This window comes from Neodiprion pinetum, chromosome 5, assembly GCF_021155775.2.
Source record: "Neodiprion pinetum isolate iyNeoPine1 chromosome 5, iyNeoPine1.2, whole genome shotgun sequence".
Classification (NCBI taxonomy): Eukaryota; Metazoa; Arthropoda; class Insecta; order Hymenoptera; family Diprionidae; genus Neodiprion; species Neodiprion pinetum.
In genome coordinates this window covers 4448220-4475879 of record NC_060236.1, presented here as the reverse complement: position 1 = coordinate 4475879, position 27660 = coordinate 4448220, and the positions used below count along the sequence as shown (strand labels likewise).

Sequence of the window (27660 nt, the reverse complement as noted above, 5' to 3'; positions counted from 1 at the left end):
TATATATATATATATGTATATAAGGTAAAGGAGGCGTCAAGTTCGCAGAAATCATATTCCATCACGCCTCCTCCATTGTAAACCAAAGTCTTCAACGCGAGGTAAAATTTCCACGAGATATTCCCAACGACTAATCGTACGTTTCGTTGCTGACAGTTTTTGAGGGACGGTGTTTGATATTCTAAATTTCAACAGTTCCGAAAGCGACAAATTCCCAACTTTTTCGTCGAGCGAAACCTTGCGAGTAAAGAAATCAAACTTTGGCGAAACATCAAAGGTTCGAAAGGACAAAGTACCGAAAGGGCGTAACTCTGACGAGTCAAGGTTCCGAAAGTGCGAAAGTGAGGATATTTAAAATCCGAAACATCGAAGTTCTGTGAGTTTCTGGTTTGGTGAAAAAATTTCACCACTTTGATGTTACTTTCTTTCGGATCTTTCATATTTTTACATTCGGAATCCTGATATTTCTGATTCTCTGTACGAGTATATTTTAACTTTCGGAATTTTACTCCATCAAAGCTTTATTTTTCGGAATGTTCCTTTACAGGAACCTTACTTTCCAGAACTTTGCCGAATCGTAACTTCAATTGTCGGAATCTCGCGTTTCGAAACTTTGATCCGTCGGGTTTCCTACCACTCGAAACTCTGTTGTTTCTTCAAAGTTTGATTTCTTTACTTCAAGTTTCGCCACCAAATAATTCGGACTTAGGCGCTCTCGGAACTTCCAGCCCCGCCCCGCTTTTGATACGTGCGATCGTGAATTGTTGTTTGCGGTGAAGAAAATAAGAAAATAAAAAACTAAAAAAAAAAAAAATAAATAAATAAATAAAAAAAACCATCCGCGATATAAATCACACGACTCGTTGCCAGAGGCAGAGAATCACGCCCTGATATTACATCCTACCCGATTGTGAGTTGGAATTTGTAGCGCCCTGTAGCATTCGGCTAAATTCTCGCTCAGCTCGGTCCGACGGATTTAACGAAGACAAGTTGCCGCTCCGCGGCTGCAGGTCCGTGTTCCGGTGAATTTCGGTTCGGCAATTTCATTGGAACCGGGGCTCGTAAATAGGAAGTAAAACAAAGCGAACGCTGGGTTGAATGGGGTAGAAATATCCTGCCGGGTCTGCCGGGCCAACCTAAACGCCGTGTCGTATAAAACACGTACAAGGCGGCCCTGGGTTTGAGAAAAGTTTCGCCAAAATTATTATATTATAGGAATTTGGCGAGGGGGTGACGAGATACTTCAAGGGTGCTTAATTATCATCATCCGTTTTGTACCAGGGGAATACCGAGCAAGTTGAAAGCGCGTGTCGACGATCCGCAACAGCTGCCGTTCGTGAGAATTTCGTTGCGTGAAAAGGGGTGTGTTTGAAAAAAAAAAAGAAAGAAAAAAAAAATAAAAAAAAAACAGGCCAAAGTTGCTCCGAAATCCGGAGGCAAAGATAATTCGGGAAAGAATTTTCGGTGTCGGTGTAGAGAGGGTGAAAAGTCGAGAAGCGGTTTGACGCCGTTTTCGGATTCATCCGTTCATCGTGCAGCCAGTCAACCAGCCACGGATCCACCCCCGGCCTCTTTTTCTCGCCCCGCAAACTCCGCGAGAATAAAAGGGGAATAATAAATGTGGCACGAGTTGGAACGCGTCTCGCCCCCGGTGGTGTCAGGATTTTCAGCTCTCTAATATCTCTTGACTCTCGACATTGATCACTCGGCTCGAAAACCCTGTGAAACCACCCCACCCAGTTTTGGTAAAGAGATTCCTCCCCACTCTCGACGACGGGCATAAAGTATTTCATCCGTTCCCCTCTCCGCCCCTTGTCGGGCAATGTCGTTTCGCGGACACATATAAAGCTCGTAAAACGAAAGTGGACCGCCGGATCATTGAATGAAGATGATACACAGCCGGTGAGGAATTTCACCCCCGGTACTGCACGCATCTATGACACCGTTAAACATTTCTTCGTCACTGTCGGAACGACCGACGATGCGTGGATTGAACCCGGTGCCTTGCCACGACGAATTATTCAAGCCTTGTCGCAAAATTGATTTCAAAAAACGAAGATAAAATATTAACAAATAACGTTTGACGGAGGGTGGAAATAAAAAATTATTTATTGTTCAATTCCGAGGTCATTTGACATTCCTGACCTAGATTCGAGCCGCTTTGATGCACGCCGAGGATTATTGATCGAACTTATTTACCTCCGCGCACCTATTATAGTAGTAATAATAATAGTAGTAGTAATAATAATAACAACAACAAAAGATGATGAGAAACTCGTGAGATATGGTACAAAATACTTTGATATACAATTTCCACCGTGCGGGAATATGAAACACAGATTACAGGCGTACAGTTACACGGCTGAAGAATACATTACGCAAGTAAGTTGTTGAAAATATTCGTGCAGGTGAACATTCGTGTATAGTATATGGTATAAGGTATATTATACGAAACCCGGAGGTATAACGACACATATAAATGAATTGACAAATGACCAAGGAGCTTTTCCCAGCAGGCCCTATTTCTATTCCCCCAATTTGTGAGCTCCGTTTGGGCATAAATCACGGCTGACATTAAAGGGAATATTTTACCGAGCGAATACCGTACTCGTCGTCGTCTTCGTCGTCTTCGTCGTCTTCGTCGTCGACGACGTTGGCGGTGGCGTTTCGATAATACGACGACATTCAAGTCCCGTCGCCGACGAGTCTCAATCATCTTTTTTTTTCTGTTTGTTTGCTCGTTTGTTTTTTTTTTTTTTTTTTTTGTTATTATACCTTCCGTCTTTCACCTCACACAGCCTTGTTCGAATATCGTACAAGATTTCGCCGGAGAAATGTTTTTATAAATTTTTAACCCTAATTTTCGTCGAGGCATGAATTTTTGTCGATTCAGCGCGGGCTAAGAAGTACGTCGGGAAAATTTTGGTGTTTGCGAAAAGCGGTAGGGATAAAAGGCAAGAAAAAAAAAAAAAAAAAAACAAAAAAAACAAAGCCAAACAAAAAACTGTTGCAACCGACAATATACAAAAATTGATGTATATTTAATTAAACAGAAAAATAGGGAATCGGTTATTCCGCTCCGACGACTTGTCGTCCCTGTGATAATAATTTCGCCTAAAGTTTACTCGCCGGATTTTATAACAACTTGCGGTGAAATATCTTAGGGGAGGAAATCATCTTCGTCACAAGTATCACGCGCAGAGCGGGTCGTCGTATAGCGGATGAAGTTTGCAAAGACGCGCGGTGACAATGAGGAATGAATCTCTGGTCCGGGATCAATTAGGGGGATATAACCTGGAAAAGTGAGGGTCGCGTTGGGCTCGGTGAAATGTAGAGGGGAAATTCCGTCGGTTGGTTAATTAGGGTAGGTATCTCTCGTCGAGGTCCGAGAATTGTAAGAAAGACGAAAAAAAAAAAAAAAAAAAAAAAGCCCGTACTCACCGTACATCTGCTGTATACCGATCCTGTCGTCCTCCGGAAGTTTGTCGTTTCGACTGAAGCCCTGATACCAGGCATACATAAGGGCGCCCTGTTCCGAGGTGTGATCGAGGCCCAAGGAATGACCAAACTCGTGAGCAGCGACGGTGTAGAGACTGGTGCCTGAAAGAGGAACGAAGAGAAGAATTTAGGTTAGTTGAGAAAAATCATTGGGGATCGTATCGCGAAAGGTGTTAACGATCCTCGGCGAGGTGTTTTTGCGAAATTCAAATCCGACGTTGAAACGAGGTCAGCAAAAATGGCCATGATATCGGAGCGGTGAGAGAGGGGAAATCGTTTTTACACATTCGTATGTAAATACGGGCGAGCGGTTTTCCCTCACCCAGTAAGGGGGGAGGAGAGAGGAGAGACGAGTTCCTTAACAGGTACAAAACCAAATTTATGGACCGTTAAGGTAACGGCGCATGGCGAAGACCCTCGAAAGGTCGCCCGCGTTGTGTAAATTAATCGGATTTTGCACCCTGAAGACGACGACCTCGCCGTTCTCTTCGGTGTCCGTTATACCATTCCAACCTCGGTTACCAGATGATGTAATACATACAGCGGAAGAGGATTCACCGGCGTTGGATACGACGAGGGGTTTTCGTATGACGTAATGGAATGAGACGCGACGTGCGATGGTCATTAGTCAAAGGGTGATGGAGAGAACGGGTGAAGATGGATGATATCCAGGGGTTAAATATTGATCAGTCCCCCCCGAATTCACCCCGAAGGTAACCGAGACGATCTTTCCTTCCGGAGATACAAGTTATATTATACCTATATTACATCTCCCTGAAACCCCGATCGACGGAACCGCTGATCGTCGTCTAGCCGAGCGAAAAATTCGTCGAGTAAAAAATTAAAGGTGACTTTGATTTATCGTAGGGTGATCTCCACCCTTACCGAGATGAGAAAACGAACTTCGATTGATCGGACTGTTTCCATCCAAGATATTTTCCGCTCATCGATCCTTACGAGGTTCTCTTCGTCCGATTTTCCAATTCTCTCCGCGTCGCGAGAGCCTCGCTTTCTCTCCAGTGGTAGGCGATCCTTTGATCCTGATCACGATGCGCCGAACCTCCCGCTTGCAACATCAAACAAAGCGAGTGTAAACGCAGAGATCCGAGTGTGGCTTTGTGGTTTTCCGAGACTGGGCTTTCGCCGCAGCATCAACAACGCCCGATGTTCGTGCTTTGGACGTGCTTCCGTAACAATCCGTTCGAATACACCGTCGTGCCGAGGTGATCCCAAGAAAGGATTCCGAGCACCGACCCAGCCAGGAGTTATGAATAGAATTTCCTTCGTGTTCCCCGGCCAGCGCGAGCCTCTCGGGAATCGCAGCCGAGCAACATTAGATCACAATGAACAACACAGTAGGCAACACAACGATGAGCGAGGGGTTTGGAAAAGTAGTTTTCACGGTGATACGTCGCCTTACCAACCCGGTGCTGGGATGCGGGAATAGAGCTTGCTAATTGCGATCAAACTACCTGCAATTTGCAATTCAAATTGAGCCGAGACCTACCGAGGTGGAAGTTATCCATCCACTTTAACTCGCCTAATCAACCCTCAAGAATCCGGGATAGTGTATCGATGATGCAACAAAAGTCGAGCTTACAGGCGAAACGCGCTTCACCGATATACCTATAACGAAGGCTATGCAAGCGCGGAGTAAATACCTTTCAAGCATCGCGTCAAGCCGAGCTTGCACTCAGCCAGATTAACTTGAACAAAGTTGCAGGACTCGATGGATTTCAATGCGATTCTTGATCCTGGATACAGCGGACGACTCGCGCATTGGAACGTTTTGGCATCGTACTTACAAGCTGCGCCTGGAATCGTTTCCACGTATTTACGACTCTCGCGTGATATAAACATCGAAAGAAAGTGAACCGAGTTCGGTAGATACGTACGTACGTCATGGGGCGCATTTTGCATTGACGTGCATTTCCAAACCGAATTGACAATGAAAATGTGAAAGTGTTTTCGCAAGGAAGAAGCAGGGCCCCAAGTCAAGGTGTTCCACGTGTAATCAATCTTTTGAGCTGTTCATTCTGCAACGCTGTTGAAACAGACCCCATGGCTAATCTCTGTTGTCCCATTAACCACGAATCCGACACACTTAGGACGTGTTGCTTATCGACCCCCCCCCCCCCCCCGCCAATAGTCCTGTTAAAAACCCAGAGGCACAAGGATGAGCGGAGCAGAGATCAAGTGCATTTCAAAGAACACTGTTCAAATACGTTTATCTTCTCAAAGAGAACCTATTACTTGCGCGCGAATTTATTTTTACAACTCCGAATCTCTCTCGGTTGGTTTTTCTTCGTTTCGTTTTCGTTTTTTCTTTTTTTTTTTTCTCTCTCTCTTTCTCTTTTTTTTTCCACCTCTCGAATTCTCGGAGGGGTTCACCCACCTTTTATGCGTGTATACACAGTGGTGGTTGGTAAGTGGGTGCGTCAAGAAGGGTGCGCCTGACTTGTGAGCTTACGCAGGCTGCTTTCCGCATTGAAAAACGCTCTCTTCGACGTTTGATAAGGGGTGTAAATAGAGGTGACAAAGCAAAAGAGAGAAAAAAAAAAAAAGAAAAAATAAGGGAGGGAGGAGGGGGGGGGGGGGGCGGGGGAGAAAAACCCCGTGTAAAACCAATTTCTCGACAAGCTCTCGCCGCCGCTCGCCCCGTGTATAACCTCGACATTTTTATTATATCCTCTGAAAACGCGGTTGTGGATATACCCCGCGCTCGAAGAGATATTTTCGTATTCTAGGCTATCTGGATGACCCAGAAGACCAACGTACCTCCCTGGCTTTCAGACCATAATATCGCCCTCGTTTCGACCTGGGTCGATGTCTCGGTGAATTGAAGACGACACGCGAATTCTCCACGATACAGATGCAGGAGAGCGAATTTCGCTTTGTCTCTGACGGTTTGGAAATGCTAAATAATTTATGTGAATTCTCAAACCGCGGCAGGAATAATACGGACAATTGACCCCCTTTCACTTTGAAATGAAAATATTAACTCAAAATGCTTTTAATTGAGCGAAGAAACACTTTACGAACGATTTTGAAATGTCCTGGAGATTTTTCCAAAAGTTCGTTTTTTTTTTTTTTTTTTTGAAATGTAATAATAATTCTACAAAATAAATAGCAGCAGTCGATATGTCAGAATATTTTACCCATTTTTTATATACTTGACAATTATTTAATATGCAGCACATCTCGAGAAAATCGAAAATAATCCTTAAATACCTTTTGACCATACGTAACTTTTGAAAGATTAGATTTATCATAAGATGATATCAGACCGTTTCTGCGGAGCGTTCCATTCCCTAAGAAAATAACACGTTCCGGTCTTGTCGGTCCACTAATGCGTTAACGAGTTATAAAATTCCAAACTAAAACAAAAAACTTCTCATGTTATTTAAATGGGAAGTAAAAAATCGCTACGATGCACCTCTAAATATTAATATGAAGAGGTAAGATTTGTACAGCGTCGTTTTTCCGTCATTTTGAAAAATATTTTACGGTTAAACTTTGAAAGAAAAAAAAAAAAAAATGTCAAATACTATATTCCCAAAGCCTCTCGAACAACGTACCCTTATCCCAGGCCGGTGGAATATTACATTCAAATAGTCTGGCGAAACTATCATTCTTCAACGGTCTTATATTTGATAAAGAAATAACGAATACCCATCCACATTGTACACCCTTACCGTAATACCCGAGCGGTAGGATAAGAAAAGCTCCTCTCCTGTTCGAGTCTCGTTTGCGAAGCTCTGCTCCGACCGGGATGTGTTTATACGTCCGTAATATGGCACTTCGAATATACAAGTGTAATATTTTCGATGGCAGAATGACGTTTGCCTTCGTCCAGGGTCTAGGATCGCGATTGGCCGTTCCTGCAGCCGAGGAATTGCCCCGGGTCGATGATGCCTCGGTGTACCGCGGCAGGCAGGTATGCATTATTCACGGGTCACGTAAAGCCGGGGACGCCCCTCGAGCGCCACGCTTAACGGTAATAACACATTTCGATCGGCTCGGCGAGGATCGGAATTAGGCAGGATCAACGGTGGACGACAGCGGAGGCTAGCCACCCTAAATTAGGGGTGGCCACGAAGGCGTCGTTTCGGGAGAAGACGAGACGAGCGGACGAGTCCCGATGCCGATTGGCGTCGTTAATAATTCTCCTTCGGAATTCCGCGGCCTGGCTTTGCCGCCCCCTAAGCTCCCCTGGAAGCAACGTGCCAGTTTTCTATTAGCATAAATATGAACCCAACTTCCCCTGAAACCATCCGGCGGTTGATACCGAAGCCAGATATCGCCTACGTCATCCCCTCGTAGCGCCGAGGCTCGTGTAATTCCTGCCTGTGAAATGACGTCGGAAACACCGTGAAACACGACCTCGCGTCTCCTTCCAATTTCAAATTAGCGATACTGACAAGGCGAACTTCGTCGTTTGGCTCTCAGTCGTGTGGATAACGCCACACTGAGAGAAATTTGTTAGTTTCGGTTACCGCTCGGTCCTTGACTATTTTCATTTTTTACCACAATCGAAAAATATACTTCTAGGTACAAAATAAAAATTAGTTTTATAGCCGTTACCGGAAAGTCTGGTATCCGTTGCTATTCATTCTCATTACGATCACTGTTGCTAGATTTTCTTGCAAGAATAAATTGACGTCAAAGCCTTGTTAAAACTAAAAAAGTAGAGTAAACCTCGCGAACTGATTTTGCGTTGTAATAACCAAAAAAGGATCGACGATAGCGCAAAATGGTTACGCGTACCTCGTTTATCGTAATCCCAACAATATTGAAACAGTTTTTTTTACGATACCTGTTTTACTGAATTTTTTTAGTTACTGTAACAAATGAAATTTCTCTAATTGTCAGGCCAGCCAGGGTTTGTGGAAGCGGCAAAACGGTGAAAGTTTTCCAACGATTCCGACTGAATTGAGAACGACGATTTGTCCAAAGTTCACGTACGCACGAATGACGGTCTCGAGGTCTCGTCATTATACAATTATGAACTGCACCGCAACCCTTTCTGAATTGCTTGTAGGAAGGAATCAGGAAAGAGAACCGTCTCTGGAACGGTTAATTTACCGGGAACGTGAAAGAGAGTGAGTAGCTATGTACCAAGGTGTATAGGTACGTGTATATACCCACCGAAAGCGAGGTACGCCGAGCCCAGGAGCCATAGCAGGGAGGTAATTAGGTGCATCGTGAATCTTACGGGGTGTAGTATAAACGCGCCGAGGGTTGTATAGCTGGTACAGTTTGTTTCTGTACAATCGTTAGAGCGTACCTGCTCGAGACACTTGAGGGGTAAGGGATGTTGGAAATGGGTTATTCAGAGCAAAAGATCCGAGTTCGTTTGAGGCGAATCCTTGTCTGCAGTCTCAACGGTAGTCGTTGAACGATTGTTCAAGGTGCAGCGGCGGAAACTCCGCGTGAAACTTGATCTAGAATGGCATTTACCACTTTAAGCGCTCAGCCGTATCACAGTAATCACAATTCCGTTCCTCGTGGCAAATGCGTGGAAGACTGAAGAGAGAGAGAGAGAGAGAGAGAGAGAGAGAGAGAGAGAGAGAGAGAGAGAGAGAGAGAGAGAGAGAGAAAGTTTCTCAATTGTTCAAACCAAGCGATTCAACTTCTTCCCCCTCGGCGCGGGGTAGAGAATTTCCTTTTTTCACCCATCAGCGAGAATTCCTGCACACATCGACTCCGCCATTCTCTGGGAAACTCGGTGCTGTTGGAATCGATACAAAATTACTCTCGCGAGGTGGTTAATTGAACCGTTTTGTCGTTACTGGTGAACAGCGTGGAGCTTCGTTCAATAACGCAGCAAATAACGCTGCTTCGTATCGATCTTTTGACGTTGTCGCATTTTCTTCCTTTCACCGAGTCACGATCACGATGATTGTTACACGTCACATCCGCGAAGAAACTGTTTTTTAAAGATATGTGTCAATAACGCGATGGAACTCGGTCGCACGGTTAAACGACCGATGACGAACCCTTTCCGAGAGGAAGCAAACTTTTCCGTAACGTAACGACGATGAGAAGCGTCTACCGAATCGCGTCGAGTGTTTAATCGGGAATAGCCATGGTCAGCGGTTGGTGTCGGACAAGAGTTTGTTGGCCGCGATTCAAAACTCGCCGTGGGAGTTAATTTAGAAATTACGTTACCAGTGACGCCCTACACATAAACGTATTATACACACGTGCACCTATAACGATGTCCGTTTTTTTAACTGCGTAAAACTCGGATCGTTTAGTTTTTCTTTTTTCATTTTGCCACATTAGCTACCGTAACTTGATGCCCCGAAGGTCCGCAAATTTTGGGAATAGTTGATCGTTGTTCGGTATTAAAATTATTTCGTTTATTCTCCGATTTGGGCACCTCGTTGAATCAAAATTTCAATAAAACAAAAAAAAAAAAATCTGGGTTGAAATATCGTTGTAAGTGCGAAAAAAAAAATGAAATGCGACTCTTCGTCGAGCGAACACTTATTTTTAATCCGAAAATTGACTACCCGGCAATATTTCGTACGGTGCCCGTCCTCGCCCTTCGTGAAAATTCGACAATGAATCCGGACCCAAAAACTTCTCGGGGGTTTTGGAATGGAGTTACTTGCGTTTGTGAAACGAAAAAAAAAAAAAAAGAAAGTAATCGTTCCCCATTCGCATGACCTAAAGCTTACACAGTTCCGGCTGTAAATTTACCGCCAAAGTTTTCAGTTCTCATTTCTATGGATATTACAATAAATATATGGCAGTTATTGGGGTAAACTTTAGAAGGCGGAAGAATTTTAAAAAAAACTTTCTCGATACATGAAAAATAATATTGATATAGACATCTTATAAAAGAAGAACATTAAAAGTGATATCGATATGACTGTTTAACCATAATTCAAAACTCGTTTCGTTTATTCTCTTTCAATACTTTCAGACGAGTTGCAGACTTTGAATCAATACAAAGTCAGCCCCCCCTTCCCCCTTATAAAGAGATTGGTAAGTCTCTCAAAACGATTGACTTCTTTTTAATTCATGTCCGATTGGTTGGATTGAGTTTAACTCCGAGAAGTCTGGCGACGAGAACTATATGGAGGATGAAAAAAAATAAGGCGATTTAAAATCGGAATGAGGCGTTCCCCCGGAGCAGTTCGAAGGGTCAATCGCGGTCGGGAGTGAAATAAAAAAAAGGAGGATCATAAGGGCAATCGATATCGCAAGACGAGAACGACGCCACCTCTCCGACGTCCTCAGATCCCTACGCAGAGTTGTTGTCGGATGCGTAAAACTTGGCTCCGTTGTGACGGAGAGCGTGTTTGACGTCAAGACGTTCCCTCGTCCTTCCCTCCTCGGGAATGCCGTTTTATTACCTCCCATACATACATACATATAGATATATATGTATATAAAAATGCAGTGGGTGTGCGAAAATATCCCCCCCCCCCCCCCCCCGATTCCCGCGGCTACGTATTCGACCTCGTCGTTTCTCCTCGCGAGTTTGACGTCGACGTTGGAAAAAAAAAACCCTCCTCTATTCCTCTTTTTTGACCAGCTGGCCCCAGCCTTGCCAAGCCACCGAAACCGTCGCGTGCCATCGATTACTTTCTCCCTATGGACCTCCAAAGCCGAAGGCGTTAAGGGTATCGATATATGTATATATATATATATACACACACACACTCTCTAAACTGTTTCAAATTAGGTTAATGCGCATACACGCGTGTTTTTCTTCTCTTCTTTTATTTTATGCTCAAGCATAGTCGGCTCTGTAATTTTGGTGTTACGAAAAAAAAAAAAAAAAAAAAAAAAACTTCAAGCACAATCCTGATATCAAGTAATATCGGAACGTTTTGTACCTTATGTTCGAAATGCTTCGAAATTATTTAACCAGGAGATTATTTTAGGTAAAATTCCGTAAAGGCACGCACTAAAACGGGTGACAAGTTTTTACAGATCGTTTAAATGATTTAAAAATCTTGAAACATCAGCTAAGGATTGCGTGATTCGGAAGAATTTTTAGTTCGATTAAAACGAAAATTTCGAACTTGTTCGAAAAAAAAACAAAAAAAAAAAAAAAACGCAAACAACAAAGAAACATTACCAGAATCTGCTACTGAAACGCGCTGACTCGCATTTGGAACATGGTCAAACAAAATTGCGAATAAAAAGAGGCCGGGGGCCCCGTTATTGGGCTCGAAAACTTCAATTTCCGGTATTATTTCTCTTTGACGGTGCGCCAACCGGGTCATGGATACTCCGGTCCTGCCACCGCTTCTCTGCCAGATTCATTACCAGCATTCTCGATACCCGGGCCACGACTTATTGTATACCTTCCGTCGGAAAGCAAATTATCCAACAGCAAACAAACCCCATCGCGAAAAGTTCGAAAACTCGCCGGCATGAAAGATTCACGATATTTCGTTGGCCATTTTAAAATAAATTCACTGCGTTAAAAGTTTACGAGCGAGTATGTATAAAATATGCGACGATACGTATACAGAAATGAAAAATACAATCAGCGTAAAATGACGATTTTTTTTTTCTTTGTTTTCTTTTTCCTAATATCGATACACCGATAATAAAATCAAAGAATCAAAGGGATGCATTTCTTGTATAGAAATAATTGCTCTTTTTTCTTTCTCGTACAATTTCTTCTTCGGATAGCGTGCTGCGTAAAAAATATGCGCTATATGTCTGTCTCCTTTGAAACTGAAATAAAAAAAAAACGATCTACAAAAAAAGTGGAAAAGAAAATTACAGGTTCGACGTTTTACGATACGAGGAATTTGTCCAATCATTCTTTATGCCGTTTTAACGAGCTTACGGTAAAAAAATGAAACTAAAAAGAAAAGAAAACGGCTTTGAGGCTGATATTTTATCCGGTAAAAAATATTCCAGATTAAGCCCGGATAAAGTTTCTACATCGGATGAAAGAAGAAAAAGAAAAAAAAAAAGAGAGAAAAAACGGAAAAGGAAAAGAAAAAGGCACAAGCAGCAGCCGTTTAATTTTTACTTTTTATTTTATCACCACCGGGGAATTGGAATAAAAATTAATTACAGTACTGAATAAATTAGCGTACCCACGACCGAAGGACCGGCTGATTTAAAATCGGAACAGTAGGTATTAGGCGACGGCAAGATTAAACGATAACGAAGCTGGGAAAGAAGAGAGTTTGCCAAAGTTATTATACATATAATGACGTATTTCATTAACACCTAGGACAGGTTGTTCATTCGGTGCTATATTACATCCGATGTACGGTTGGAGAGTAAGTTTCTTCAGAGTGATAAAAGAAAGCAATTTTCGCAGGATAACAGGTACCTATTATTTTCTCCGCCTCTCTACGCGTCACACGCACACTGTAAGCCATTACGAGTATTACGAGAGTAGAATTGTTGTTTTTTCTTTTTTTTTTTTTTTCCTTCTTCTTTTATTCTCTGTACCGCGGAGCTTTTCTTTGCAAGATTTTCATTCGAAGAATTGAGGAGAGTTAAGAATTTTCTTTCAATGATAAAATAGAGAGGATGATCGGCAAATTTTATTCCCCATCTTATTCCTCCGGTGGGTGTAATAAACTCAGTGAACAAATATTTGCAGACGGGGAAATTTGCAGCGTCGGTAGGATGTTTCCGCCTCGAAAGGCGAGCTCTTTCACCGTCGCATGTCCCGAATTTTGGAAAGCGGATCCGTCGGTCATGAGGGACCAGGACTCCTGTCTCCGTGCAGTTTCGTCTTTGTCCACCGACACCGACGTAATAGTGTAATCCAGAATTTATCACGCCGCAGCCCCAAAGATATCCCAAGGCACTCGGTCCCAGGTGCAGGCACGAAATACCGTCCGCAAGCCTCGAGCTTTCCGCATAGTTAGAATGGAATACACGTACCGCACAACGGGCTTTGGTGCAGATGCCTCGGAGCACACGGTTTGTTGGTGTGGCTACGTGCCGCCTGCACTCAAATCGCCAGGAAAAACAAGGAAAAAAATTTCTTTTTTATAACCTGAGTGTGTTTTACGCATTTTTCGATGCCTGTTCTCCGTGCACAAGGTAACCGTACTGAATAGACCAATTTTAAGTCATAGGAGTTGGAAAGTGGTACTTTCCGCACTGCGCGCATGCGCTGTCGCACAGGAATTTGACATTACGCGAGCCTGTCCTCAATTTTGCGCTTGGCTTGCTTTTCGCCTCGCGTATTTGCAATATTCGTCTTCGATTTCACCCGCGACTCGTATTGCAAACTTACGCTTGGCCCGAAAAGACCACGTTTTCCTCCTCGTTAAACAATAAACTGTTATCGAGGCCAAAAAAGCAGACGCTTCCTTATCCTTTTCCCTTTGTTTTCACCCTCTTCCTTTTCCCATGCACGCCTCTTGCTTCTAATGGACCTCGAATAAGACCATTACCGAAATGACGAGAGATTACGCACCCCTTGTTATGCTTACCTAGTGATTTTCTACTCAGGGTCTTGCCGGGAAAGTGGATTCCGAATGAGTTGTTAACTCTTGACGAAGAACCCGTTGATAATGTTTTATTAATTAACGTTAGTGGGACTACGCGACACGTTCCGTGTCAAAAAGTATTTTCTTGATACACTAAATAGCTTGTGAAAAATATTTGAAATGTAAAATCCCAAGCTTTGCCGATTTACTTGATATTTCTTACCACCGATCAAGTTACGTTGGACAAAGATTTTTCCTCCCTTTTAGCATTGATATTGTACTCGGTACGTTCTTCGATACTGTTCCAAATCATATTAAATATCTTTCCAAGAAACTGATTTTCGAAGAAGAAAAAAAACCCCAGTTTTTCATGTAATTCAAACAGATATCTGTAAGATCAATTCACCGTACGCAATCAATCCGAACAAGGAGGAAAATATTTGTCCTCGCGATACTTTGCAGACGTGTATAAGATGTTGAAATTTAATATTATATTGCGTACATTACGTCCCGTAAAAGACGATGAAAAGTGAGATGAATATATAGAGAGAAAAAGTTATTTTCCCGTATGGCAAACGGCCAACTTTCCTCCTCGGTCCGCAGAAACAGGTGGCTATTAGTATGCATACCAATTAGCAGAATCTGCGTTAACGGGTCCTGCGATAGAATCGCGGATTCGCTAATTGAATTACCTCGGTCAAAGTTACCCGAGGAACGAATTAGGCGTCGAGAAATTATATACCTATTCGGGGTGTGTACGGTTGCTCTAGACATACATATACACATGTACGCAAGTATATAATACATCCGACAATGTTTGTTGACGCGTGCGTATATCTGCACAGAGCACCACCCATTACACCTTTCGTATCGTTTAGCGAACTAACCGCGCAGCTAGACCTACACACCTTCTTACCTCGCCTAACTAGAATAGGGTACAAACGGAAAGGCGCAACTGATATAATCCAAGCCGAGTAGTAGCGTGACGGTGAGAACCGGGTGGCAATTAGGGTGAGATTTTCAAGCCACCGTAACACAATAAACTTGTTTGAAACGGGGGCAAAGTTCGCGACTGCCTCGCCCTGTTATAAACGTAGGCAATATGAAGCGGAACACGCCGAATAGGTTTTCAATTTCGAATCCCAGGATCGATACGTTAGCCTTGGTAAGACTCGTTGCGTGACGATACGCGTTAACGACAAGAAAGTTTCACCCTCCCTCATCGTCAATTTTACAAGTAAGAAGTTGTAGTTACAGGTCACTACGTTCCGCTGAATGCTTCCGCAAGGATTGACGACTCTGCAAGGATTACTTAAACATACTCCGTCCCTTTCCATACACGGTGATGAGAGAGACCGAGCGCTGCTCTAACGGTTATGAATGTAGGGAGGGAGAGTTTATTTAATTTCAAAAAACAGAATCCACTACTGCTTTATGGAATTATTTATACCACCGTGGAGCTGAGGATAATGCACGGATTGTATAGTCTGTCACATGGTGAATAACAATAACATCTAAAGTGGAATATTGAATCGCCGAGCAACGACGAGTAAGAATCTCTTGCCTGCTCGACCTGCTGGGGGATGTGCTGCTGGAGGAGTAGAAGATATACGGTCCAAGTCCAAAGTAAACCGAATCACAAATTCAATATGGTGAAAAGTTTCCCCTTATATTCAAGCCTTGCTATACCTACATATGATACCCGTCCACCTAACTCACCGCTCGGAAAATCTCCCCCCCCCCCCCCCCCCTCACCCAACCCCGATGGTACGCGATTAAATTCCCAAAGTTCACCACCGGTAAAGTGAATGAACACGAGCGATGCAGAGGACGAGGCAACGGCGTTACTGAGATAAATTGATACTCTCGCAGACGTGCACGTATTGTGGATTTATTTACTGGCGAAAGATTGATCAATTGGAATGGAAAGAAGCAGACGATTTGCCAAATTGAAATCGGACCGATTACGGTACCGCTTGATACGGGGTAGATAATGTTGTACGTGTTTCGATGATCTTGGTACCATTTGTGGCAAAATTCATTGCGTACGATTCCATGTTATTACTTGGATCATCCATGTACGTATGTAAAAGACTAATTTTCAAACGACAAAGTCTATCAAGCAGGTGTATAGGAACATTGAAAGCCTACCGGCGAAACCTTCTCAGAGGCAGATTTCAGTCGCGATCCGAGAAGTTTGTTGAAGAGATCGAAATTCAAACTGTCCAACAGCTATGGGACCTTGTAAAGTTTACCACAAATGGTGGATCTTATGCCTACCTATCCTGTGTGATATTGTGATTTTCTCGTGAAAGAGTATCGAATGGCAAGTCTCGTTATACTCGAGTGCTGACGATGATGAGATTAGTGACTGTAAGGGAGGGAGAAGTGATCGATGAATGTAGGTAGGTACTCACCTTCTTCGGCGAGATCGTCTTCGAGCAGCCAAGCCTCGTCCTCGTCGAAATGCGCGTCTCCGCCGCGTTGGGGTCCCGGAAAGAACGCGTGAGCAAGAACCTGGCCTCTTCCGTCGAAGGGGTGTCCATCGTGGTGATTCCCCCTGAAATCAATTCGATATTGAATACATCATCCGCGAATCGAAGGTGCTGGCGGAATGGTGGATTTTCCGGTGCTCATCCGGAGAGCGGGAATTGCGACTCCCCGATGCGATCTTGCGATCGCTGTGAGGAGGATTCCCGCGGAACTCGGATTGATTTCAACTTTTTGTGCAATACGTATAATATTCCTCTTTTTCCCTCATCCCTTCATCGTCGTTTTCCGCCGCTACCCAAACCTTGCCAAGAGACTTTACGGGTTCGGCGCAGCGCGAGCTCCGATTGCACGGAAAGTAAATTAAATTCCACATGCGAGTAGTAATCTTTCAGCGCGAATTCCTCCTTCGGTTGGAAAACGTTCTTCAAAGGAACGCGTACAACTAACACCCGCGTCCAATTTCCTGCCCCATCTTTAGCCGCGCGCGAAATATAAAACCCAGGCAGCTATCGTGCCGGTTCCATGCGAGACGCCGAGCTTTGCAGAGCTCACCATGTCCTGGAATCTAAGTAGATATTTCGCGTGAAGGGAAACTTCGGAATCTCGAAACTTTTCATTATATCCTACAAAAACTACTAAATCGAGAGGAAGGTTTTTCCTTCTATGGTTGAATCGCTTCTTAGCTGTATTGTGACGACGTTCCATCGATGAACACGTCGTGATGGTTAACTAGCGAATGGACAGCACGACAATGCACGCCAACGACGAGAAATCAAGAATGTGGTGTGCTGGAAAGCGGCGATCATTTGGAACGAGGTGGTTTTATCGACGGAAGGAAGGAAGGAAGGAAGGAAGGATTCAAGAACGGCAGAGGTTACGCCTGTGTTCCAATCGTTGGGTATAGTCATCGCCTTTCAATTGAGCGTCTAACTATTGGTTTATTCGAAATTGAGATCGAACGTGGGCGCGGAAGTTGACTTTTCTCAACAAATAGACCACCATGTTGACTTAAAGGGAAAGTTCCTTCTAATCTCGTACACCGATTACTCGTACAATCCATTTGTGAAGAGTAGATTTTTCGTCTGGACACTGACACTAAATTGAGATCCCAAATTACGCGCAGAAATGGAACAAACTTAGACTAAAGGGTATTCGGTGTTCGAAGTTCGCCAAATTTGAAGAGGTTTCAGGGTCGGTTTACACCTGCTCCGCATTCCCAAGCTGCGCATGTCCATTGTTATTCGTTTCTACCGTTCAAACACGGTTCGTCTGAAGCACGTGAGACGGACTGGAGACACACGTGTCGATATCCACTTGTTCGAAATACCGTAAAAGCTCGAGGGAAATACCGTGAAGCTATGAGCGGTAAAATGAGCTCGAGTTTTGCTCACCTCGTTCGGAGTAAAATCAGGAAACTGGAAGCGATGCCTACGCCTTTGATCGCGTCGGGACATAAACACCCCAACTCTGCCATGTTCCAAAAAGTCCTTGACAGCCAGTTAGGGCTCGGAAGAGAAACGCGTTCCTGGCTTTCCCAAAAGGGAATGGAATCTCCCGAGGGAGCGAGAGAGAGAGTTTATCACGCAAGTTACACCATGCATCATGGTTATTTGCTCGAACCAAAAGCCCCTGACCTTTCGTCTAGGCGGTTTCGGAGCCGCGACTAACTTCCGGGCTACGACATATCGTCATCCCGCATGGAAGCCACCGAGAGATCCGAACTCGTGGTGAAAACTTTACTTCCGCGACCACGACGTTGCGTTGTCTCACTGGAAATTTTTTCCAACCGGATCAATTACACATAGTGTATTGTTTACTCTACGAGGTTGTAATTGAATGCTGCGACGGACGCGAGTCGAGAGGTTGGAAAGACTCGGCTCACCCGGGAAAACACCGAGGAGAAGCCGTTCCAATTCCTTACCGATAACTCTTGGAACTTTGGACGGGTACTCAGAATTTGTTCATGTGGAAAATGCAACGACGACCACGAGCTTCAATCGCTAATTACTTCAACCCTGCCGTTTGCCAGTTATAACATAATATAATATATACGACGGGATTCGTAATTCCGTCTGGAAAACTTGTATTAAACCTATGAAAAGCAATCGTGGATACCGACAAGGAAGGTATTCCAGGTCGATCTCTCCGATTTCATTTCTTTTGTAATATGTTTTAGTAGACTAAAAACTAAGCGAAACGTAACTCTTTCCATCCGCCATTAAACATTTTAAGGGGGATGAAACCACCCTACAAAGTAAGGCGTGTCAAGAAGCGATTTGGCAGTTTCACCCCCGTTAAATCATTTAATGGTGGATAAAAAGAAATAGGCGTCGCTTAGTTTTTAGTCTACTGTAACATATTACAAAAGCAATCAAATCGATGAGATCAAACTGGGATACCTTCCTTCTGAGTAATATAGGATGGAACAGGAAAACATCCGCCATTGAAGCGTTTTCAATAGATCACACGGTAAGTGAAACACGGTCTGAAATACCATGTACGGTAATTTTGTGTCACTGGTAACACTGTCCGACGTTGAATGTCCAAATTAACAGCAAAAATTGTTCGAACTACACGATTTCGCTCTGTTTTAACACACCAATTTTTGCCTCATATCACCGATCCGTGACTCGAAGGAATGGCATGCTTGTCTCGCGTCGAATTCGCCTTTGTTCAAACTTTTTTTTGTCGAAAAGAGGGTCGGAGGGAGTCTTGAATGAAACGCGAGCACCATCGTAGGGTTGCTCTCGGTAGAAACAAGAGAATTTTGATATACCTTATCGGTGTCGGAAGTTGAGACGGTGACTGCCTTATAACGACACTGACTAAGTTGAAAAAGTAGAGACGTCGCGTCGAGGATAAGACGGGCACTGACAGCCAACAACTGGCAACTACCTACGTGACGTCCCAATTTCTCCCCACCCACTCATCCCTTCTGGCAGCAGAACGATATATCTCCCCAGTAACTTAAAGGAGGTGAGAGGCAAGAAACGGGGTAGAAGAAAAAAATTACGGATTGAAGAGAGATGAAGAGACATTGGAAAAGTGAATTCGTCATAGTCGAATTTGTACCTCCGACGCAACTTTGAATGATTCTCTCTTTTGTGATAATAATTTTAAAAAAATAGTAGCGACTCGTCTCCGTCGTTGAATAAAATAAGTTTCAAGTTTTTGCCTCGATTGTTGAGACGTCTAGATCTCCTTCATCCTTGTACAAAGGTAAAAAAAAAACTCCACTGGCACAAAGTGAATTTCTGGTGTTCCATTCGCGTCTCTTGTTTCGCCCGGCGCGCTCTTCGCGTCACTTCGTCGTTCGTTCCCTCCGCCCTTTCTGTAACTAAATTTGTTCACCTCCCCCCCCCCCCCCCCCCCTCCTTCCCTCTCCGACGGCGGGAATCGTTCTCATTTCCATTTCCATTCCTTTTTCCATCTGATCGTTCCCACCGATCTTTTATACCATCATTTTTCTAAAGAAAAATTTCAAACCCCCGTATAATACGGAATATCGCACGCGATGTTTTATACCGCGACTCGAAGCTTTCTCTCTTTTCCGTCAAGAATCCGTTAACAGTCTGAACGCAATCCTCGATTTTGAAAATGATGAAAAGCGTGCGATCCGTTCTCTGGTTACAGGTTTAATATTTTTATGCCCAGGTACACCGATCTGCAGATGTATAAAATTTTTCGGACGTATAAAATGACACGTCACAGGCTATGCGGAAAAGTTCACGCCGTCGTTCAAACTTTCTGGTGGCGGAAAAAAAAAAACAAAAAAATCAAGCGCTCTAATTACACACCGGCATCCCTCGAGCAGAATATTTCCAAAGGTACGATAACGAATTATTATATTTTATAATAAATTTCATAAGCGAAACAATTTCACAAATTTTCCTCTCCCAATTTTACATCCAATTTTAATTCATTTTACACTCTTGTCCTTGGCTGCCTCGGTCGGTCCTCCACCCCCTCCCCCACCCACCCGCCCGTCCTTCCTTCCTTCCTTCCTTTTTGAAAGTTCGGTATAAATTATAGAGCTACACCACCTTCGTCGGACCAGGCGGAACCATTAGCGGTGGAAATCCGGTACTTAATTTTCCTCTTTTGTTTTCGGGGCTTGATTAATGAATAATTGGTACCTGAGGGCTGGTCATTAGCACAGAGCCGAACCACCGAGGTCGGCGAGTGTTTGATACGCGAGAATATATTCGCGGCGGTAACTCTTCCGATTTCTGCAATTTAGGCGTTTCTGCGAGAATGTTATGGTTAGAAAAAAAAAAACAGAAAAAAATTTCCAACCATTGCCTTCACCCCTAATTTTCACCCGAGAGGATTAAAACTTCCAAGAGTATTTAACCGACGTTTGTTCGGAATTTTCATTCTCGTCAGTTCGATTTCGTGTAAATAAAGTATAAAAAAAAAAAGCAAGACAAACTTCACGAACAATTTCCCGATTGTTTGTAAATTTTTCTTTTTTTCCTCACACCGCAGAAAACTCGTGTCAGATGAGTTTTTCGCGGATAGAAAAAAAGTACCCCATTCGAAAGAGAAGAGACGACCCACTTGTCTCCGGAAATTCTCGTTATTATACATATAATGCCTGCGGTAAGAAAATTTCACGGTAAAATGAACGTAGAAAATTTTGCTGTAATTTTTAAACGGTTGTCACATATATATATACTATATATATAGAATCGAAATATTCCTCGTGAATTTGTAACAGTTTATTCTCTACACGTTGAGGATAAAATAACCCCAAGAAGTTAAAACCTCAAGGCAAACGTCGCGTTCAAATGAATAATGATCCACCGACGATAAATGTATAATAAAATCGTAGAAATTGGCAACATGGCGACGAGGCGAAAACATCCGTCTCGCGACTGCGCTAACGACTTATATAAATCTAGTCGTAATGCTCCGTTGTACCAAGCGGTGGAATAATTTTATCGGTCGTAAGGTTTCAGCCCCCTTTTGAGGATGCGAAGATCCCTGATAGGCAACGGAGGTTCCGATGCGGAGGCAAAGCTGCCTGAACGAAACAAGGATCGTTCGGTAGAAACGTAGGTAATTTCCAGTCAGCGAGCATTTGGAGCAATTCGTTCGGGCGAATACCCGCGTTGCACATTCAAGTGCATTGCACGCGTACGAGACGAGAGCCGCTCCTGCTTCTCGTCGAAGGTACTTTGGAGTTCAGAGCTTAACCTGTCGCCGATGCTGCACTGGCGGTAGTACCAGCACCGGAAACTGCTGCCGAGAAACGTGGGACACGCTTGCAAGATAAAATCCTCCGCCTTCCAATAACCAAATGACACTGCGTTCCGGTGTCTCCGATCCTCGACTCGTAAATATAAATAAACCGAGTTGCGGTTTCGTCGGCGAAGTTGAAATTCAGGCAGGAATTAAAGTCGTACGATGTTTGAAGTTCGAGTTTCATCTTTCGCCGGTAATTTGCGATTTTTTCTTTTTTCTTTTTTTTTGTTCTCTTCTTGATGTCGTTGACATTTGACGAAATAATATGTGTCGACAAAAAAAAAGTCAGCTTTCAGCAAAGAGGGTGTAAAATGTTTAAGAGAATACTTTACGAAAATTTGAAACGAATTGGTTCAGAGTCGTTTTTCATATATCGTGAAACATGTCACCGAGTGGAAATCATTGACGTTATTTTCAATAAGAATGCTTACCGTCGATTGATTTTTATCAACAATTACATGCAAGCGAAGCTCGATTTGTGTGGAAAATTCCATGCGAAGACGACCAACGCCTGAATCTCGCCATTTCTGATTTTGTTTAACAAATACAGCTTTTGAGAATTTTAAAAACGACCCTGTTCTAGATCAATATTCACGAATAATCAACAAGAGAATGATAAAACTGAAAATACTCCGAGTACTGATTCAGAGTTGAGACAATGGCAGAAAAAATTTTCAACAAAATCAAAAATGGCGACGATCAGACGTTGGTTGAATTCGCATGGAATTCCGCATGTACTTTTGGATGAATTAAAACCCCCCTCGAACCGAACGAATGGTGTTCGAGGTATAAATTTTTCAAACATAAGCTTTTCACTTTCAGTCGCGTATGTCAAACCCATGACCAACATTCGTTGTTTCCAAAAGCCACTTTCGCCCCTATAAATTAACCCAAAGTCAAATAGCGTCGGACCCAACTTTCACCGCACCGAATTGACACGCGCGATATCCATACATGTACAATATTTCGAATGAGAGAGAGTAACACTCACCGTTCAAAGTAAACCAAAATGTCGGCGTTGTCGCTGTTGACTTCCTTGAATGTGAGCTTTGAGTTTACAGCCCAGAGATCGAGCGCCTGACCCAAAGCGACCCGAACTCCTCCAACCTCGAGTCCACGTGGCCTCGGGGTCCTCAGACTGAAAACAAACATATTGGATTTGAAACTCACAATAATTGATTGCCCGGTGTTTTCACACATGAAAGGAACGATGCGTTTAATTTGTTAGCTGTAAAAGGCAATAATATATATACATATATATGAAATAACGTTTACATAATAATAAATGAGCCAGCGATTGATATCTTACGGCGCGCTACAGCAAAACTTGGCAAGGCGTTTGGTGTAATCTATAATTGACGCGATAAATTTAAACGTAACTCTTCGTACAACCAATAGGTTAAAAACGAATAAACGATATGCGAGACGGAACAGATTATCGTCATTAAACTCATCTACATCGGTAAAACAAACAAGGCGATAAAATGGTCGCCATATATCTTTTAAACGGGGAAACCGAAGTACACACCACCGTAACAAAGATGATCCGAGGGACGATTTTCGTGCAAAACAAGCCTCGGTTTGATAAGGAATGATAAAAAGCAGCCCGAGTCTTTCATAAACAAGCCTTAAATCGATACCTTGTGCTTTTCTCTGTTCATTTTCCGGCTGATGCCAGATGCTTCAGTGGTCGAGTCGATAACCGCGGCTATCTCGGCGATTCAAGACGGAACTCCGAATGCTTTTATACGAAGCAGCGAGTGCCTCGGTGCTGCTGGCTGGACGAGAAACACGCGTCCGGCATTACCGACATAAACCAGCAGCTGTCGCCGACCGATATGGATAACCGCTTTGGGGGAGTTGGAGAACAATTCCGGGGGTTTCAGCCTCCCGATTCAACCCTCTCGCCAACCATTCGCCCTGATTTCGAAGCCTCGTGGAACTCGGACTTACGAGCTTCTCTCCTAGATTTCGAGGCCTCGGGAACTCGAGTTTCCCGATACGATTACCGCAGGTATTCTAAATTATCCCCGAGTGTCTGCCACAGGTTGTAATTATCGAATAATACCCGTCCGGATACTCTGTAGAACGGTGGGATTGACTTACAAGGAGAGAAAAATTCTTCGTATTCTAATGCAAGGCCATCAGTGTGTTCGAAAGATGCTGAAACATTTTTATGCTTGTACAAGGTATCATAATATCTATGGATTCTGTTGATTCTTTTTCGCTACTAAAATATTATTCGCCTCGTTATATGAACTCGGATATATAATTATACGAAATTCATTATACGCAATTATTTTACGCGAAATATTCTTCGGAGTGTAAATTAATCGTTTGATAGATGGCGCAGGGCGAATTAACATTACCCACGCGGTATTATAACGATGGGTAAATATGTGCAGAAAATCCTCTCGGGTACCTTTTGTTTTTTTTTGTTTTTTTCTTTCTTTTTCTTTGTTTTCGCAGGATAGAATAATAAACGCAAGCTACGGTGCAGCAGATTGGAAAGAAGGAATTCCTCTCTGAATAAACGTGTAGAGAGACGGAAAGAGAAGGAGAAAGTCTAAATTTTCTCATTCTCGCAGCAATTTTTACCGGTATCTGTGTACGTGTGTCAAAAATTTCGATAAAAAAAACTGAGGTAGATCGTTAATTGAAGCGAAAAAATTTTAGTACGTCCGGAGAGAAGTGACGAAAACAAAAAAAAGAAAAAAGAAAACCACGAAGAAAATGAAGAGAAAAGTGAGAATGGTAGTGAAAAAAAAAAAAAGAATAAAAACCATGGATCAAGGTAAAAACTTCCGACAATTACCCGGAAGGACGGACGGGTGACAAAAAGCACGGTTCGAAATAAGTTCTTGCCGTTGGACTGTTCGAGTTTCGCCTGTCGTTTCGTATGCCTAAGTATTATATGTACGCAACAATGAAATATTCAATACGGCGGATCTAATACAGCGGACGAAAATTTCAAATTTGATCGAATACGATCAAAAAACTCAATGCAAAGATTTTCAGGGTTGCTGATTGGATTCGCCACATTGAAGTTTCAAATTCTGATTTCAGATTCGTAAATCATCGAGCCCAAAAACTTATAACTTATGTGAAACATGTAATACACGTAGAGGGGTAACATTCTCGGAAATGAATCGTTCCTTCAATTTTCACGATTTTTTTTCAATAAATTTGTTTCTAACGATAACAATCCACATTACATCGCAGTAATTACTCTCGAGTATTGAAAACCTATCGGTATACGTGTTCAAATTTTTTTAAATATACAAAAACAAATGTATATAAAATATGCAGTATGATTGCTCGTCGGTATGACTCAAAGGGTTAAACTCCGCGCGTATAATAATATCGAAAAAGACATCTCTGCTCTCTCTTTTCACCATCTTCCTCCTCTCCGTCTCTGGTTGTTTTTTTTTTTTTTTTTTTTTCTCTCAACTTCACCGAGACGCGCGACCCGGAAGGGTTGCGCAAATTGGGCGCACATCTTTACGACGAGCCCTTGACTTTCGCAAAAGGGGGTCGGAATCTCCTCTCGAGACGTAGATCCAGTCACGTACCTTCGCCGCGTTCTTCGTTGCGGGTTTCGGGATATCGTCGTCGTCGTCATCATCATCATCATCATCATCACGCATGCGGCGACTCGAAATCTCGTCCATAAAACAGGGCTCAGGCATATAGTGTATGTATAAGAGCGCTTGACTAGTCCGCGTAAATCACGCGAGGCGAAGTGGAGCCCGTCAAGCCGGCTACGTCCCTCCTCTTCAGTCTCGCCGAGCTGTCACCCGCGTTATTATATCAGCGTGCAACCGCCATTCTCTCGTTATAAGACCGGCCGCGGGGCTCGCGGCGGAAAAATGTCGTGCCGAAATAATCAGGAAACCCCGACGATCAGGTATTCATATCAAATTTTTATGCCACGCGACGAGCCGAGATATCGAGAGGCTGATTTATTCGATTTAGGAACGGACGTCGAGAGGATCGAACTTTGCGCGTCACGGATTATTATAGTTCTATGCGTACACATATACATATATATAATATATATATATATATATACGCGCTTCATCTCATCGTTGATTGATAAGCCGCACGTCTACTCGATCTACGATAAAAGCGTATAATTGCGAGCTGTGCGAATGAGAGATAAATATTGATAGACAAAAATTGGATGAATTCAGTCGATCCGTACGGACTTTCTATCGATCGTTTGTGTTCGGAGAAGAGGAAAGAATTATTTTTAACAATCGTAACGAATTGGAGAGTTTTATAAGTGAGTAAAAATGTAATTCGTTGTTTGTAGAAATAATATTTAATGTTACTAACTTGATGATTTTACGATTAGATCTCACACAATTTTATCGATATTCTACTTTTGTTTCTGCTTTATCGGAGACAATTTCGTTCGACAGATGTTTTCAAAAAATGTGATCTTGATAATAATATACGGAACAAGATAAGTCCGATGAAAAAATTACCGTCTCTCTGCGCGAAATGAAAATATTTAAGAAAAAAAAAAATAATAGCTTTATAAATATATATTACATGTTTTTCAATGATTGAATTTTCGGTTTTTTGATGAAAAAACTGTCGGACAGGATTGCTTTCACATCGTCACACATTATGGTTGATGAAAAAATACCACCTTATGCGAAAAAACTTCACCAATAACACAGGTCAACAAAAAACAATATATATATATATTTTTTTTCTGTTAGAGTTTGTATTTAAATAAATAAATTTTGTTTCGATGCATCGTATAGTAATAAAAATGTTCATTTATTACTCATAAAGTTTGCCTTCAATAAATCAGAACGATATTTCAATTCTTAAATAAAAATTACCCATTTCCTCAAACCTTTACTGTAAATAACAATTAAATAAACTTCACTACGGCATTAAAATTTTTGAATAAAAGTGATTTAAATGCAAAGCTGAAGTTTTCTTCAATTATTATTTACAACAAACCTTTAAGAAAATAAGCTATTCCTGTTATAGTCCGAAATATAGTTGTGGTTTCTGCAACAGCAAACTTCATCTAATAAAACCATTTTCTCTCTTATCATCGGTCACGTGGAAGAAATCAAAACTTCACATCTGGAAGACAGATGATTCGAAAATTCAAAATTTCTCTTCACCGATGTAAAAATGCCCAAAAACGCATCGAAGAAACCCGTCATCGCACTCGACGAAAACGCTTGCCGTATGACATCTCAAAATCCGTAGAAACGCCGACACGGAGTCGAGTGAAACGCTGGATAAAACGCGTTACGGGGTCTAACCGTCACACCCGGAGTCGACTAATTGACGTCGTGTTCGAGGTGAACGCGCGGTGTTGGTGACAGCTTATAAGAGGATGTTGGATCCCCGGCTTACCGAACAGCCCTTGGCGTTCTACCCCGAGGCTCATCTCCCGTCCTCGGATATCCGCTTGTTACAATGGATACTACCGTGTAACGTAACACGTTGTAAGAAAAATTTCCTCTTTGCCAACTTGTACGCAAGAAGTAGGACGTAAGTATTGGAAATGAAGTTAGTAGCGTTAACGTAACGAAATCATAATCTGCATACCTTGAATTTCCGAATCGACAACGAATTTTTCTACGTCGTTATAGCCCGTGTCAGTATTTTCTACACCGTAGAAGTATAAATTATCGGTTTATAATACTCGATATTTGCTGCGTGCTTAACCAGCTAGAAAGAATGCGATACGCCACTGCATGGCTGCAGTATCCACGCCTTTCCGATGAATATCCAAATAATTGTTCACGAATATACGGTCAATATAAACGACACGATTCTATACGTTTCAAATTGACTTGAGTTTGTCGGAGAATGTGTAAATTTATAGATAAAAATCGTTGAGGTAAAAAGGAAATTGAAGATCGTGTAAAAATATCGTAGCCATTTACATTGCGTGGATGAAGGAGAAAAGACAAAGTCACGTCTGCAATTAGCATCCGTTACAACGGGA

At 42.7% G+C, this 27660-nt stretch overlaps 1 protein-coding gene and 1 long non-coding RNA gene across 2 annotated transcripts in view; one reads left to right on the top strand and one right to left on the bottom strand.

The window, feature by feature from the left end:
- The window catches only part of LOC124218702 (matrix metalloproteinase-2-like), a 164057-nt gene that overhangs the window by 14255 nt on the left and 122142 nt on the right, over positions 1–27660 (bottom strand). Inside the window, exons 6-8 of the mRNA XM_046625396.2 lie at positions 22666–22812; positions 16352–16494; positions 3442–3600 (exon numbers count right to left, since the gene is read on the bottom strand). Coding sequence (XP_046481352.1) covers positions 3442–3600; positions 16352–16494; positions 22666–22812 — 449 coding nt within the window. The remainder of the gene's footprint in view (positions 1–3441; positions 3601–16351; positions 16495–22665; positions 22813–27660) is intronic.
- LOC124218705 (uncharacterized) overlaps positions 25458–27660 on the top strand; it is a 35184-nt gene continuing 32981 nt past the window's right edge. The window contains exon 1 of the long non-coding RNA XR_006883153.2: positions 25458–25581. This is a non-coding gene — a long non-coding RNA (uncharacterized lncRNA). The remainder of the gene's footprint in view (positions 25582–27660) is intronic.